The sequence below is a fragment of the Oryctolagus cuniculus genome, chromosome 4 (assembly GCF_051225735.1).
Source record: "Oryctolagus cuniculus isolate XC-2025 breed Fujian yellow rabbit chromosome 4, ASM5122573v1, whole genome shotgun sequence".
NCBI classification, from domain to species: domain Eukaryota; kingdom Metazoa; phylum Chordata; class Mammalia; order Lagomorpha; family Leporidae; genus Oryctolagus; species Oryctolagus cuniculus.
Window position 1 is genome coordinate 173,640,128 of NC_142870.1, and position 16,308 is coordinate 173,656,435.

Below are 16,308 nucleotides of genomic sequence, written 5' to 3' on the forward strand. Positions count from 1 at the left end.
GAATGAAGTCCTGTCTTTTGCAGAATGGTTGCAACTGGAGACCATTATGCTTAGTGAAATAAACCAGACCCAAAAAGAGAAATAGCATATGTTTTCTTTGATTTGTGCTAGCTAATATATAGAGTACAAAAAAAAGTGAAATTGACATGTTGAGATTCTATTTTATTTTATTTACTTATTTTTTGAGAGCTAGAGTTACAGAAAGAGGAAGAGACAGAGAAGAAGGCCTTCCGCTCACTGGTTCACTCCCCAGATGGCCACAGTGGCCAAAATGGGCCAATGTGAAGCCCCAAGCTTCTTCCGGGTCTCCCACGCAGGTGCAGGGGCCCAAGTACTTGTGCGGGCCATCTTCTGCTTTCCCAGGCCGTAGCAGAGAGCTGGATTGGAAGAGGAGCAGCCGGGACTAGAACCGGTGCCCATGTGGGATGCCAGTGCCACTGGCAGAAGCTTAGCCTACTGTGCCAGAGTTCCGGCCTCTTGTAGAACCGGTGCCCATGTGGGATGCCAGTGCCACTGGCAGAAGCTTAGCCTACTGTGCCAGAGTTCCGGCCTCTTGATAATCGTTTATCCCTTGTCTATCCTCCTGAGGAACAGTGGTCTTTCTACTTTCTACTTGTTGAATTGTTTATTTAGTGTAAGATTAAGCCTGTGACTTTTTGTTATTGCAAAAATTTTTTTTAAAAAGGAAGGAGGAGGGAGGGAGGAAGGGTGGGAAATATCGTTACGGATTTAAAATTGTATATATGAAATACAGATAAATAGAACAGTGATAGCAAATAAAAAGTCAAAAGTATTTTTCTTCAATTGGGAAAGCCTTCTAGATAAGTCACCATAAAAGTGTTAATGCCAGAAATATAGTTTGTTTTTATATGAAGTTATTTATAAGGTAATAATATGTGTGCAGTTTTAAAATACTTTAGTGCCAAAAGATAAGAAATTGTATTTTAAGTTTTAATCTTTCATATGTTATTTTTCCATTTTTCATTGGATTTGGAGCTCTGAGAATTTCCAGGAGCAGTGATTCTTGGAAGAGTTAGCAAATATTCTCATCTGCTCTGGCGGCAGATGGACACATGGGTTTATAGTACATTTGGCTGAGGGCATATTAGTCTGTGGTCATGAAGTTTACACATGTATGGGCACATATTTATATTCCCCCTTTGTCGTCTGGAAAGGAATTAAAGCAGTTTACAAGAACATTTAAACTATGATGGAATAGGAGCATGGAAATTAGCAAAGTGTAACTTAAATGAAGCCAGGAAGACATTTAAATGTCCAATTTTAATACCTTCAAGGATTTCATGCTGAGGTAATTGGCTTTTGGGGGCACTGAGCCTTCAATATTGACCTTAAAAATCAGATATATTCTGGCCGGCGCCGCAGCTCACTAGGCAAATCCTCCGCCTTGCGGCGCCAGCACACTGGGTTCTAGTCCTGCTCGGGGTGCTGGATTTTGTCCCGGTTGCCCCTCTTCCAGGCCAGCTCTCTGCTGTGGCCAGGGAGTGCAGTGGAGGATGGCCCAAGTGCTTGGGCCCTGCACCCCATGGGAGACCAGGAGAAGCACCTGGCTCCTGCCATCGGATCAGCGCAGTACGCTGGCTGCAGCGCGCTGGCCGCAGCAGCCACTGGGGGGTGAACCAATGGCAAAGGAAGACCTTTCTCTCTGTCTCTCTCTCTCACTGTCCACTCTGCCTGTCAAAAAAATTAAAAAGTAAAAAATAAAAAAATTAAAAATCAGATATATTATAAATAGAGAGCACATGTACACACACACACACACACACACACACAACTAGCCCCTTCCTAATTCAACAGAGAATTAAAATTTTCTCTTTTATTTTTATGGGTCTATAGAGGTTAATTTAAAATATGGTTTATATAAAAATATAGTATATTTAAAATATTTTAAAATCAGTGTTGTATTGTAGAAATTATTTTCTTATTGATCTACCCTTAACATTGTACAGAATTATTATTTAAAGGAGTGTGCTTCACCAGAGTATTGTGAACTGAAAATATTGCTTTGGCAATATGAACCGTAAGCAAAAGGTATACATAGATATGTGTACTTTTCTTACTAGGAGTTCAGGAAGACGTTTACAGTTATGTGTTAATGCTGAAAGTGCTCTTTAGAACTCCTCTTCTCGAAATAGGAAGCGCGTTGGGTATGCATACTGATCTGTAGTAAGGAGAGTCAGAGCGGCGTTTCAGGACTGATGGGGAAGCAGCCCAGATCATCTGAGAGGATTATTTTGTAGGCTTAGTTTCTAGGGATTTCCTTGATCTTTTCTTTATGTTCACAAGTAGTCTTCTGATTCTGATTTGCTGTTGGCATGTGGGGTTCCTCGGTGTAGTGAAGTATTGCTTATGAATTATATACATTCAATACCTAGTTTCTAAATCTAGAGTTGAAACACCAAACTCTGCGAAGAAGAGGTAATGACAGTTGTATGACTTACCACATCCATTGTTGTTTGTTTTAAAGATTTATTTATTTATTTGAAGGTCAGAGTTACAGAGAGGGCAAGGGAGGGAGGGAGAGATAGAGAGAGAGAGAGAGATGTTCCATCTGCTGGTTCACTCCAGAAATGGCCACAATGGCAAAGGCTGGCGCAGATCAAAGCCAGGAGCCAGGAACTCCAGCCAGGTCTCCCACGAGGGTGGCAGGGGCCCAAGTGCTTGGGCCATCTGCTGCTGCTTTCTGTGATGCATTAGCAGGGAGCTGGATTAGAAGCTGGGCAGCCAGGATTCAAACTGGCACCCATATGGGATGCTGGCACTGCAGGTGGCAGCTTTATCCGCTATGCCACAGTGCCAGCCCTGCATTCATTGTTACTTTGGCTCACATATTAACTATTGGAAAAATAGCAGACACAAGGGATTGCTGGAACAAAACCTTCCATGTCATTAGTAATTGTTGCAGAACTTGAGCCACCACACTGGAAGAGCCAAAGGGCCCTGTTTCTGCAGAGTGGAGTGTGGGAGGAGAAAGGTAAAGATGTTGCCTACTCTGGGGAACTGGGTGCAGATCAAATGAAAGGAGTGATCCCCATGGAGGTGCTGCAGGAGTGCTAAAGATTGATGGGCGTCTGAGATGGTACTATTGATTGTTTTTGGCACAGGAAAAGAGTCATTTAGAATATTTGAGAATTACCCAAGAGAAAGAACAGCAAGAATCTTTGGCCCTGGAAGAGTTAGAGTTGCAGAAAAAAGCAATCCTCACAGAGAGTGAAAATAAACTTCGGGACCTGCAGCAGGAAGCGGAGACTTACAGAACTGTAAGTTTCAGTAGTGTTCAGGCCCAGAGCCGTGAAACTCATCTCTTGCCATGTCCTGGTCATAATCCATTCTCTGCTTGTATCACAGTTGAGTTATACTAATGCCCGCTTTTCTGTTTAAGTTTTCCCCAGTTTTCCCATTCTCAGTACAGTCTTTTTTTCTTTTTTTCTTTTTTTTTTTTTAAGATTTGTTTATTTGAAAGGCAGAGAGAGAGAGGGAGTGGCAGGGGTGGGGAAAGATCTTCAAAATGCTGGTTCACTCCTCAAATGGCAGTAACAGCCAGGGTGAGGCCAGGCTGAAGCCAGGAACCAGGGCATCTTCCAGTGTCCCACGTGGGTTCAGGGGCCCAAGTACTTGGGCCATCTTCTGTTTCTTTCCCAGGCGCAGTAGCAGGTAGCAGGATTGGAAGTGGAGCAGCCGGGACTTGAACTGGTGTCCATAAGGGGTGCCGGCATCACAAGCAGTGGCTTCATCCCCTAAACCATGATGGTGGTCCCTGAGTATAGTTTAATGAACATATTTGTAAATATGTCTCATTGTGCACATTTTTAAGGCCCTTTGGCCCTTCCTTTAGCAATATTTGACATGTTTTGCCTGTTTGGAAAACTGACTGCTGTTTAGACTTTTTGGACTTCTTACTCTGATGATTTAGGCAGTGAAACAGTTGCACATCTTGCCCATAGCTCTAAAACTGTGCTTTATTTTCCCATTCCCAGCATTTAGAAAAGGTGGCATGGTGGAGTGAAATGGGTACCTAGGAGGTAAAATTAATTGTACCTTAATTTCCTCACCGTCACATGAAGAAATGGACTGGTAAAGCCCTTAGAACCTTTGCAGCTCTGACGTTCTGTGACTTCACCTTAATTTGCTCTTTTTTCCTTCAGAGTCAAGATTCATATTTTCCTGAAAGAATAGACTCTTTGGTAAAATTTGTATGAATCCTTTCTTTTTTTGAAAAAAAAAAAAAAATCACCCTGTAAATCATGATTTTGAGGGTGCAAAAATTGGATATTTTTCTTGCAAAATTAAATTATGAAAATAAACTATAATTGTAGGGCTTAAAATAAAAATGTAGAAAATAGTCCATTTTCCTTCCAAAAGTTACTCTTTTTTATTTAATTTTAACTTATTTATTTTCTATTTAATTATTTTTTTACTATCCAGGTAGAATATTCTCGAAAATACAGGCAGATTAAATGGTTAGCCAAACAAGAATTACCTGGAATTATGATTTGTATTAAAAATATAATATTTTCTTAGATTTCTTCACTATTTGGGCACAGATTCTTTCTTCTTTCTTGAGTTTCATATGGTATGTAAAGTCATTTAGATAAAGTTATTTACATTTTAATCTTTAGGTGGTAGACATCATGTTTTATGTTATTGCTGGTGAACAAGTATGCACTTTAATAAAACTACAACTTTTCATTAACAGAGGATTCTTGAATTGGAAAGTGCTTTGGAAAAAAGCTTACAAGAAAGCAAGAGTCAGTCAGAAGATTTGGCTGTTAATTTGGAAGCTGAAAAAAATAAGCACAATAAAGAACTTACAGTCATGGTTGAAAACCACAAGACAGAGTTAGAAAGCCTGCAGCATCGGCAGGAGGAGCTGTGGACTGAAAGACTCCATGCGTTGCAGCAGGAGCATCGGGCTGAGGTGGCGCAGCTCAGAGGGGAGTGTGAGCAGGAGAGAGCCGCGCTGCTGCAGGGGGAGCAGGCTCGCTGCCAGGCTCGCATAGAGGAGGTGAAGGAGAAGCTGGAGGCGAAGCAGACGGAACTGGAGGCCTTATCCTCGGAGCTCTCAGAAGTCTGGAAGGCCCGTCACACGCTGGAAGAGCAGCTCTCTGCTCTCAAGGCTCACGCCGACGGGATGAAGCAGGAATTAGAAGCCAAGCTCAGTGAGCAGAGAAGTCACCACCAGCAGCAGGTTGACAGTATCATTAAAGAACAAGAGGTATCGATGCAGAGAACGGAAAAGGCATTAAAAGATCAAATCAATCAGCTCGGGCTTCTCTTGGAGGAAAAGGACAAGCATTTGAGGGAGCACCAGGCTCGGGTAGCAGACCTAGAGGCAGATATCAAAAGGTCTGAAGAGGAGGCGCAGCAGGCATCCGCCAAGCACCAGAGTGCCGCCCGGGAGCGGGCCACGGCTCGTGAAGAGCAGGTGGCGCAGCTGCAGCAGAAGTTGTTGGATTTGGAAACAGAAAAAGATCTTCTTACCAAACAGGTAGCTGAAGTTGAAACACAGAAGAAAGAGATTTGTACTGAGTTGGGTACTCACAAAATCCAGGTGCAGGACTTAATGCAGCAACTTAAAGAGCAGAACAGTGAAATGGAGCAGAAAGTTAACTCTTTGACCCAACACTATGAGCGCCAGCTTAAAGACAGTAACATGGAGCAGGAGCAGACAAAGCAAACCTTGATGGAAAAGGAAAATACAATTTTACAAATGAGAGAAGGACAGAGCAAAGAAATTGAGGTACTCAAACAGAAATTGTCAGCCAAGGAGGACAGTATCAGTCTTCTGCAACAGGAATACGAAACTAAATTTAAAAATCAAGAAAAAAAGATGGAAAAAATTAAGCAGAAGGCCAAAGAGATGCAGGAAACTCTGAAGAAGAAGCTGTTAGATCAGGAAGCCAAACTTAAAAAGGAGCTTGAGAACACAGCTCTGGAGCTCAGTCAGAAGGAAAAGCAGTTCAATGCCAAAATGCTGGAAATGGCGCAGGCCAGCTCAGCGGGAATCGACGACGCAGTGTCAAGACTGGAAGCAAACCAAAAGGAGCAAATAGAAAGTCTCGCCGAGGCGCACCGGCGAGAACTCGATGATGTCAGGTCAGTCTGGGAGCAGAAGCTTCATCGGCAAGCCGAGCAACTTCAGGAGAAGCACGAGAGTCAGCTGCAGGGCAAAGAGCACGAGGCGGAGCAGCTGAGACAGAAGATACTCCTGGCTGCATGTGAGAAAGAGGAGATGAGCAGGGAGCTGACGTGGCGGAAGGAAGAGGGTGTGAAGCAGGAGACCGCGTTGCGTGAGTTACAGGAGCAGCTAAAGGAGAAGTCTGTTCACGTCAGTTCTCTCACGCGTCAAGAAACTACACTGACAGCACAGCTTGAAACGCTGGAGGCCGACTGGAAGCATTCGCAGAAGGAAAATGCTTTCCTTCAAGACCAGCTGGCTGAGCTGAAGACGCTGGCAGAGAAAGATGAGCTCAAGGTGGCAGAACTGACCCACAGATTGGAAGCAGCAGATGCGGAGCTCCAGCGCCTGCAGTCTTCCCATGAAAGAAGTAAGAAAAGCCTAGAAGACAAAAGCCTGGAATTCAGAAAACTGTCTGAGGAAGTAGCAGCTCAGCTAGGTGGGTACTGTAGGGAAATGGAAGCCTTATTAGAAACGAAAACAAGTGAGCTGGTCAACCTCAGCCGTAGTAAAACCAACGCCATCCTCTCTAGGCTTTCCCATTGTCAGCACCACACGACTAAAGTTAAGGAGGCACTGTCAGTTAAAACTCGCCAAGTTTCTCAACTGGAAGCACAACTTAGGCAGCTAACAGATGAGCAGAACACGCTGAATAGTTCTTTTCAGCAAGCTACCCATCAGTTAGAAGAAAAAGAAAATCAAATTAAGAGCATGGAGGCTGACATTGAAGGTCTCGTGGCAGAGAAAGAGGCCTTGCAGAAGGAAGGGGGCAGTCAGCAGCAGGCCGCCTCAGAGAAGGAGTCCTGCATCACCCAGCTGAGGAAGGAGCTGTCTGAGAACATGAACGCTGTCACCCTGATGAAGGAGGAGCTGAAAGAGAAGAAGGCCGAGGTCAGCAGTCTTAGCAAACAGCTGGCTGACGTGAGCGCTCAGCTGAGTGCCAGTCTGACTGAAAAGGAGGCGGCCCTCTCGTCCCTCAGTCGGCAGCACGAGGAGCAGCAGCGCGGACTGCTGCAGCAGGTGCAGGACTTGTCTTTGAAAGTCAGTGCCTTGAGTAGGGAGAAGGCTTCCGCCCTGGAGCAGGCAGACTGCTCGACCAGCAGGCTCTCAGAGTGGAAGAAGGAAGCACAGTCGAGGTACGCGCAGTACCAGAATACTATTGGAGAGCTGCAGGGGCAGCTTGAGCGGAAAGCAAAGGAAGCTGGGGAAAAGGATGAGCAGATACAGGCGCTGAAGGAAGACCTGGGCCAGCAGACTGAGAGGTTGGAAGGTTTAAAGGGTGAGATGGAAGAGAAGAAGACCAAGATGGAGAGGAAGGAGTGTGACTTAGAGACCAAGGTAAGGAATCAGACAGCAAGAATTGTGGAATTACAGGACCTGGTTACTCAGAGAACAGTGGAAATTGAGTCCTTAAATGAAATTCTTAAAAATCATAATCAACAAAAGGATATCGAACAGAAAGAACTGGTCCAGAAACTTCAGCACTTTAAGGAGATGGGAGAAGAAAAGGACAATAGGGTTAAAGAAGCTGAAGAAAAAATTTTAAATTTTGAAAAGCAAGTATCTTTCATGGAAGCTGAACTTGAAACTAAGAAGAAAGAATTGGAAGAGGTGAATTCAAGTATGAAGAGCAAAGAGGAGGCGCTAAAGGCTTTGGAAGATAGACTGGAGTTGGAAAGTGCTGCAAAATTAGCAGAACTGAAGAAGAAAGCGGAGCAGAAAATCGCTGCCATCAAGAAGCAGTTGTTATCTCAAATGGAAGAGAAAGAACAGCAATATAAAAAAGACACAGAAAGCCATTTGTGTGAGCTGAGTACAAAATTGCAGGAAAGAGAGAGGGAAGTTCACTTCTTGGAAGAAAAACTTAAGTCAGTGGAAAGTCCACCGCAATCAGAAACATCAGTTTTACCCATATCAGCAAACAGTGTGGCGGCATGCCCTGCGCATGAAGCAGATTCCCAAGGCTGCATGCAGAAGGCATGTGAGGAGAAAATCGGTGCTTTACAGAGAGATTTAGCTGAAAAAGAAAAGCTGTTGCAGAGGCTCGAGCGGGAAAAAGAAGAGACACTCTCTTCTCATTCTGAAATGCAGGGCAAATACCAGGAGCTCCTGGCAAAGGTGGAGCAAGCTGCAGCAGAGAGACAGGAGGCTCAGGCCCAGGCGAATCATCTTCAGGAAGAACTGGAGGGACAAAGCAAGAAATCCCCCTTGATAATGTCCCTGCCTGGGGGAGAAGAGGGAGATAAAAACGACATGGGGGCAGAGCAGACCCAGGACAGTGTGGTTGGCGATGTCCAGAAAGCCCTCCAGGAGAAGGAACTCACCTGTCAGATCTTGGAGCAAAAGGTGAAAGAACTGGACTCCTGCTTGGTGAGAGAGAAGGAAGTTCACAGGGTTGAATTGCAAGAGTTGACCTCAAGATATGAGAAATTACAGGTTTCGCAACAGCAGATGGATGGAAAAAATACGCCCACAGCAGCCTTGGGTGAAAGTGCTGAGCAAAAGTCCAAACCACACGTGGTCCAACCCAGATCGCCCAGTGACGTGGAAGCCCCGCACAGTGACCTGGAGCTGAAGTTAGCCGGGGCAGAGCGCGAGAAGCAGAAGCTGAGCAAGGAGGTCATCAGGCTGCAGAAAGACCTCCGGACACTGAGGAGAGAGCATCAGCAAGAATTGGACATCCTGAAGAAGGAGTGCGAACAGGAAATGGAGGCGAGAATCAAGTAAGTTTTATTTCAGCATGACCATTTCTAAGGCAGTGCTCCTGCATGAGATTCCTTTTTGTGCCTAGTACAGTTATTTCAAGCTAGTTGGGTCAGTTTCCCCTACCCAAAGCGTAAGACATAAATCCGTAAGTTAAATACAGAGGAGAAATAAAAACAACTTAGGGCATGAGGCAGTATTATTCCATATCCACGTAGAAGGAAAACCTTGTGTGTAAGATTGTGGTTGTTAGGTATATAACCCAGTAACTTTTCTTTTTATCTTATTATTTTTAGCATTAGCACTATCATTATATAACATAGATGTATAAGGTGAAAATTTAAAGTGGAAAAGGAAAATTCTTCAGTCCCCAGGACTACTCCCTAGAGGTAATCATAGTTTATATGTCCTTCCAGAAGTTTCCTGTGCCCATACAGACCACACAGCTAGAAGGTTTTATACAGTGAGATCATGCGTGTGCACCGTTTGGAAGACTAGACAAGTCTTTGAAGCTTCTCCCTGTGGCAGCGGGTAATGCTTTGCATTTTGTGCTCAGACAGGAGCAGGAAGATCTTGAGTTGAAGCACAATTCCACCCTGAAACAGCTGATGAGGGAGTTTAATACCCAGCTGGCACAGAAGGAGCAGGAGCTGGAAGTGACCATAAAAGAAACCATCAGTAAGTACAACTTTAAATTTAGCAAGGAATAAATCACAATCAGCAGAGACCATTTTTTAAGGTACTCGTTTATTTGAAAGGCAGAAACAGAGACAGAGAGAACTCCCGTTTGGTTCACGCTCCAAATGCCTACCATAACTGGGGCTAGCTCAGGCTGAAGCTGGGTCTGCAGTCTATGTGGGTGCAGGAACCCAAGGACTTGAGCCATTACCACTGCCTCCTAGGGTCTGCATTGTCGCTCCCCCTCTTCGTGGAGGAACGACACAGGACCCTGCGCTGTTCTTTCGTCTGCTCGGCCTTCCCCGGGTTTGCTGCTGGTTCTTCCCGGGTTGGCTACTATCCCTTCCACCTCCGTGGAAGGGCAGTTCCCCCTGGCCGCATTCCCCACTTCCGCAGGGGAGCGGCACACCGCCGGCCAGCTTTCTCGGGGGCTGCACGGGTTCCCTTAGATGTTCCCCATAGATGTTCCTGGTGCATGCCGTCTCTCTCCTCCTTTATAGTCCTCCTCCGCCAATCCTAACTCGGCTGCCCACACGCCGAGTACGCTGCTCTCCTCCAATCAGGAGCAAGTCCTACAGTTTATTAGTTGAACTGGAGGCAGCTGTGCAGAAGCTGTTTACTTCTCTCCCAGCGCCATATTGTGGGAGAGCAGATGCATAGAATAAGTCTTAATTCCAGTAACTCAGTCTAGTCCGGATTGCTCCCCACACTGCATTAGTAGGAAGCTGGAGTCAGGAACCAGAGCTGGGATTTGAACCCAGGCTCTCTGTTGTAGAATGAGTGCATCTTAAATTCTGGGTGAGGGGCCGGCGCTGTGGTGCAGCGGGTTAACGCCCTGGCCTGAAGTGCTGGCATCCCATATGGGCATTGGTTTGAGACCTGGCTCCTCCACTTCTGATCCAGCTCTCTGCTGTGGCCTGGGAAAGCAGTAGAAGATGGCCCAAGTCCTTCTGGCTCCTGGCTTTGGATTGGCGCAGCTCCAGCTGTTGTGGCCAATTGGGGAGTGAACCAGCGGATGGAAGACCTCTCTCTCTCTCCCTCCCTCCCTCCCTCCCTTCTCTCTGTGTAACTGACTTTCAAATAAAATAAATAAATCTTTAAAAAAAAATTCTGGGTGAAACACCTACTCTGAGACTATAAATTTAACCTTATTTATTTTTGTGCTTGTCTTAAGTGCTGTAAATCCCTAAACTGGAGAAAAGAAAGAAAGATCCTTGGCCAGTAAAGTGCTCTGAGGGGATCCTGCCCTGCCTGGCAGTGACGTGGCTTGAGGTGTAGCACATGAAAGTATTTCCTAATTAAGCACCTTATCAAGGCCTTATCCTCAGGGGGAGGGTACCTCTGACCAGCGTTGAGCTGTGCGTCTCATTAAGTGTCTTGTAATACTTACCTATAAAGTGGACTTTTTTCAAGATTAATTTAGAATAGAATTTCTGGCTAAAATTGGGATATAGATATTATTGACTAATGTGTTTTCTTTGTGTGTTTATTTATTAGGTAAGGCCCAGGAGGTAGAAGCTGAACTTTTGGAAAGCCATCAAGAAGAGACGAATCAGTTACACAAAAAAATTGCCGAGAAAGATGACGACCTGAAAAGAACAGCCAAAAGATATGAAGAAATCCTTGATGTATCTCCTTTCTTTCTTTTGAAGTTTGGCTGTGCTGGATTCCATGCTGGTGTTGCGAATCTCCTCTTCCCAGTGTAGAGTTTGTGGGGCATGATGTTGTATGCACAGGCACTCCCGTACCACATACACATTTACAGTCTGGATTTCTGCCAGCGTTGTAGTTCTCTGAGGAGATTCTGCTAACAGTCAGGACAGTCTACTTGGTGGTTACTGAAGCAACAGTGAGTCACTGCTAAAGGGAGGAATGGATGCTTTTTCATGTCTTCCTCACAAATTCAGACTGAACTGTGAAAGCAGCAGGCTGAGAATCTGATCAGTGGACACTGTGCCTCTGAGTGTGGCTGCGGATTTAGCCGGGATCTTTCTGTGAGGGCCAGTTAGCTTTTCTCCGTCCCTGCCCAACCTGCAGAGGTTGTGTTAGTTTTGGTGGGAGGGTAGGGAAGGAGTGCATCAGGCAAATCTATTATATTAATTGGCGTTGCCATTAATAGAATAAAATGAGCCATGAAAACAAGCCATGTATGCTAGTTAGTGCTTTGGACCGTAAGAAGCTTTTCAGATGTAAAACATGCAGCTCACCCTTGGCTAGGTTGTAGGCTCTTTAGTTCCTCCAAGCTGTATTTCTCTGTATGTCAAAACCATTTGATGATCATGAATCCATAAATTGAAGAGTTATGCTTCAGCTAACTAAATGTTAGCCATAGAAGTCTGAGCCAGGAACATATTTAAAAGTGAAATATGAAAAGTGAAGTGACTGAAATTCTAAGATATTGACACATTACTAAAAATGTTACCTCTGTATATAATATTTGAGCTTTAAACTTTATTATGAAAAATTTAAATAATTTCACATCACTTCTTTTTTTTTTTTTTTTTTTTTTTTTGACAGGCAGAGTGGACAGTGAGAGAGAGAGACAGAGAGAGAAAGGTCTTCCTTTGCCGTTGGTTCACCCTCCAATGGCCGCCGCTGCAGCCGGCGCACCGCGCTGATCCTGGCAGGAGCCAGGAGCCAGGTGCTTTTCCTGGTCTCCCATGGGGTGCAGGGCCCAAGCACCTGGGCCATCCTCCACTGCACTCCCTGGCCATGGCAGAGAGCTGGCCTGGAAGAGGGGCAACCGGGACAGAATCCGGCGCCCCAACCGGGACTAGAACCCGGTGTGCCGGCGCCGCAAGGTGGAGGATTAGCCTATTGAGCCACGGCGCCGGCTCCACATCACTTCTTATACCTCCAGATTATATATGTACTAAGTTTAAAAAAAAATACTGTTACTTTTTGAATGCTTAGAGTATGCTGGATTTGGAAGATACATTAAAGCTAATTCTACTTTTTTGTTTCCAGAAGGAAAAGCAAGTTTAGAAAAGTTAAGTGATTTCCTTAAAACTTATTAAGTGGTAGAGCAGTAATTCTTCATTAGCCTCACATGACCTAGAAGTAAAAACTTCCACAGAAGGCAACTTAGGGAGGGCAGCAGTTACTTATCATGTGCATTTAAGAGAGGGAGCTTCATCTGCAAGGGGGGAGCTGTGCCACAGCTCAGGGTCCCCTTATGATCTGCTTCTCTCCCTGGAATACAGGGCAGCACATAATAGACTTCTTACGTGTCGCTCCCTCCGCAGGCTCGCGGAGGAGTGGCAACGGATTTGCTGTTGTTTCTTTCCTCGGTCCTCCCTGGATTCGCTGCCCCGCCCCCGCCCCTCCGCGGAGGGGCGGCACACCGCTGGCCTGCTCTCTCAGGGGTTCCTCAGGTGTTCCTCCTGCATGGTGTCTCTCTCCTCCTTCATAGTCCTCTTCCACCAATCCCAACTCTGCTGGCGTTCTCCCCCCCACGCGCTGAGCACGCTGCTCTCCTCCAATCGGGGCAGGACCAGCTCCTGCAGCTTGTTAGTCGAATTGATGAGGCAGCTGTGTGGAAGTTATTTAATCCCTCTCAGTGCCATATGGTGGGAGATCAGATGCATAGAGTTAGTCTTAGCAGTTCCAGTAGTTTAGTCTAGTCTCGGTAATCTCAGTATTTGTCCTCAGTATTTATTTGTCCACTGTCTTAGTACTTATTTGTTTCCTGGGCGACGGGCCCTGCCATGTTACGGGAGACGGGCCCTGCTCCCCACACTTACGGGTCATGACAAATGCCTGTGTGTTGAGGGGTAGAGTAAAGGGAGACAAGTAATAGGTGCTCTGACATGGCTCCTCCTTGAGAATCGTATGTATCTTAGGGAAACAATCTCGAGGCTTCAGGCTTGGAATAGTAGAGCAAGTGGACATGAAAGGGAAGGGTGGGCAGGTCCCTTCTTTTTCCTAAGACCAGGCTGTCAGGTAGAAATAAATGTGAGCCATATTGTAACATTTTCTAGGAGCTGCATTTAAAAAATGAAATAAGTGAGTCCAGTGCAAAAAAAGAAACACCATCTTTTCACCATATAATCAATATAAATTATATGTCTATATGTAGACATATATAAATTCTTTGACATCCACAGTGTTTTTACATTTACGAACAATTTAGCCATATTTTTCATGCTCACCAACTAGGTTGAATAGTGACTACTGTCTTGGATAGTTTAGAATGGACTTTGTAATTAAGTAGGCAGTCCTCATCTGATCATCCCTACTATACACTCTATCTCAAAGAATTTTTTAAAATGCAGAGACTCCTGAAAAGGAGTATTAGCAGTTCTTAGCAGATATCATACTGCCTTGATTACCTTTGTCCCATTTAACATTTTCTGGGAATAGAGTTTTTGTATAGGATTTGAATGTACAAGGGTACTTGCAAAAGTTCATGGAAAATGGAATAAGTTTATTTTGGTGCATGAAGTTCAGAAATCCCTCCGTAGTCTTCATAATACACATTTTCCTTGAACTTTTTGAGGCCTTTTCTTATGTTCTGTATTTGTTCCCTGCCTGAAAAGCTGTTAGCAGACTGATGATTTGTTTCAGTGGAGACATTGTAGGATGCTATATTTTTGTCAACTATTAAAGTAATTCTTTGATTTGTTAATAGCAGACTTGAGCACAGAGACATGTTCATTTTCCTGCCTTTCCTGTCTTAGGTAACATTCTTACTGTTCCCCCATCTTAGGAATTTAGGAACTTTTGTCATCACTGGTTTCCATATGCAGACACGTAGTTGTTGTCCCATATCTGCTTGTGCCCCCAGCACAATATCCAGCACACATTAGACTCATAGTCCTACTGCACGTTCCTCTCCTGAACTGCACGCTGCTACCGCTTGGCTGCCATCTTTGGTCTGGTCTGGTCTGGTCTGTTGTATTAATTTCCTACCTCATCTTGCCGATGGTCTTCCCTCACCCCAATACATTAATCTGCCCCAGTCTGAAACAAAGGTGTGATCACATGACTTCCCCTCCCAAACGCGCCCAGTGGCTTCCCTTGACTCCTGTGTATCCTGCGTTCCAGACTCCACTCTACCTTACCCATCCTCGTACACCTCTGCTCATCCTTTACTGTGGGCCTGAACTTTCCTTCTCAAACCTGATGAATTAGTGTCTTTTGATATTTTTAAAGAAATTCTTTGAATTTAACTTTTATTTGGAAAAAAGTTTTTGAATCAAATGTAGTCACAACTTAAAGACCAAAATAGTATTTTGGAAATGGTATGTAATGAACATGGCACCCGTTTCTCTTCTCTGTGTTCTGTCCCCTTCTTCCCTCCTCAGGCAGTCCTTAGTTTCCTGTGCAGTGTTCCAAGGTTTCCTTATAAAGACAGGGACAAAAAGGAAATATATTCTTAATATTTCCTTTTCCTAATCAGAAGGTAACTTTTTGAGTAAACTTAACCTGAATCATATTTTCTTCTATTTAGTAGGGTTTTTTGGTAATCCCTTAAATATAATTAACTTGCATCTTTCTTCCTTTGATACAAATATAGACATCTGTATGATAACACGTAATTTTTGGCATATATATTTGCATAGGGATGTGTTGATATTATCTGTCCTGTCCCCTAGACTCTGTCTTGTGGGGCAGAGATTTTGTTCTTTATCTCTAGTCTTGAAAACCTCACCCCATGCCTGGCGCGTCAGATACTTGGGTGACATGGCAGGAAGGGAGGAACCTTTTATTTTAAGATTCGTTTTCTTTATTTGAAAGGCAGAGTGAGAGAGGGAGGGAGAGATGGAGAGAGCAGGGGGGCATGGAGAGAGAGAGAGACCATCTGCTGGTTTATTTCTCAGATGGTTTCAATGGCTTGTGAAGCCAGGAGCCAGAAACCCCATCCTGGTCTCAGATGTGGGCAGCAAGGGCCCAGGTGCTTAGACCATCTGCTGCTGCTTTCCTGGGTGCAACAGCAGGGAGCTGGGTTGGAAGCAGAGCAGCCAGGACTTCAGCTGGTGCTCCAGTGTGGGATGCCAGTGTCACTGGTGGCGGCTTAACCTGCTGTGCATAACACTGGCCCCAGCAGTGAAGAGTTTGGGAGGAGGGCATGTAACATCTCAAAGGAGGAACTGAGACTCACAAGTGCAGGTGTCGACCTAGTAGCCCAGTTCCAGCTCCAGAGCAGTCTCAGTGGAAAGGAGCTCCTACAGCAGCATCAGATGTAAAACTAATTTCTTTCTTTGTTTTTTAATTAAATATTTATTATTTATTATTTAAAAAGCAGCGTTAGAACGAGAGACAGAGAGAGAAAGCTTCCATCCATTGGTTTACTCTCTAAATGACCACAATGGCCAGAGCCAGGAGCTTATTCCAGGTCTCCTGCGTGGGTGCAGGGGCCCAAGCACTTGGGCCATCCTTTGCTGCCTTCCCAGGCACATTGGTAGATAGCTGGATTGGAAGTGGGGCAGTGGGGGCTTGAACCAGTGCCCATATGGGGTACTGGTGCTGCAGTCTGTGGCTTAACCTGCTGTGCCGCAGCGCCGGCCCTTCTTGTTCTTACTTTTGAAGAAGATTGGAAAGTTTTTACAAAGGAAATTCCAGAATTGTTTTAAATTAGAAATAACACATCAAAGATTCCTTTCTACTTTTTGGAGGGCTTGCTTTAGGTTGGTATCCCACAACTGTCAAAGGGAGTGTCAGAAATAACTAATTGTCGTATTGAAATCTGGGCCTACATGAGTAAAGTTGCTATGGATGGGGTCCCTTCA

General features: G+C 44.8%; 1 protein-coding gene across 7 annotated transcripts in view; it reads left to right on the forward strand.

Moving 5' to 3' along the window:
• GOLGA4 (golgin A4) overlaps positions 1-16,308 on the forward strand; it is a 126,134-nt gene that overhangs the window by 85,851 nt on the left and 23,975 nt on the right. For all 7 annotated transcript variants that reach the window (XR_016232945.1, XM_051858951.3, XM_089331340.1 and 4 more), the window contains 4 exons: positions 3,123-3,278; positions 4,715-8,919; positions 9,456-9,577; positions 11,075-11,205. Coding sequence is in view for 6 of the 7 variants with exons in the window: in XM_051858951.3 (XP_051714911.3) it covers positions 3,123-3,278; positions 4,715-8,919; positions 9,456-9,577; positions 11,075-11,205 (4,614 nt within the window). In the remaining variant the exon portion in view is untranslated. The remainder of the gene's footprint in view (positions 1-3,122; positions 3,279-4,714; positions 8,920-9,455; positions 9,578-11,074; positions 11,206-16,308) is intronic.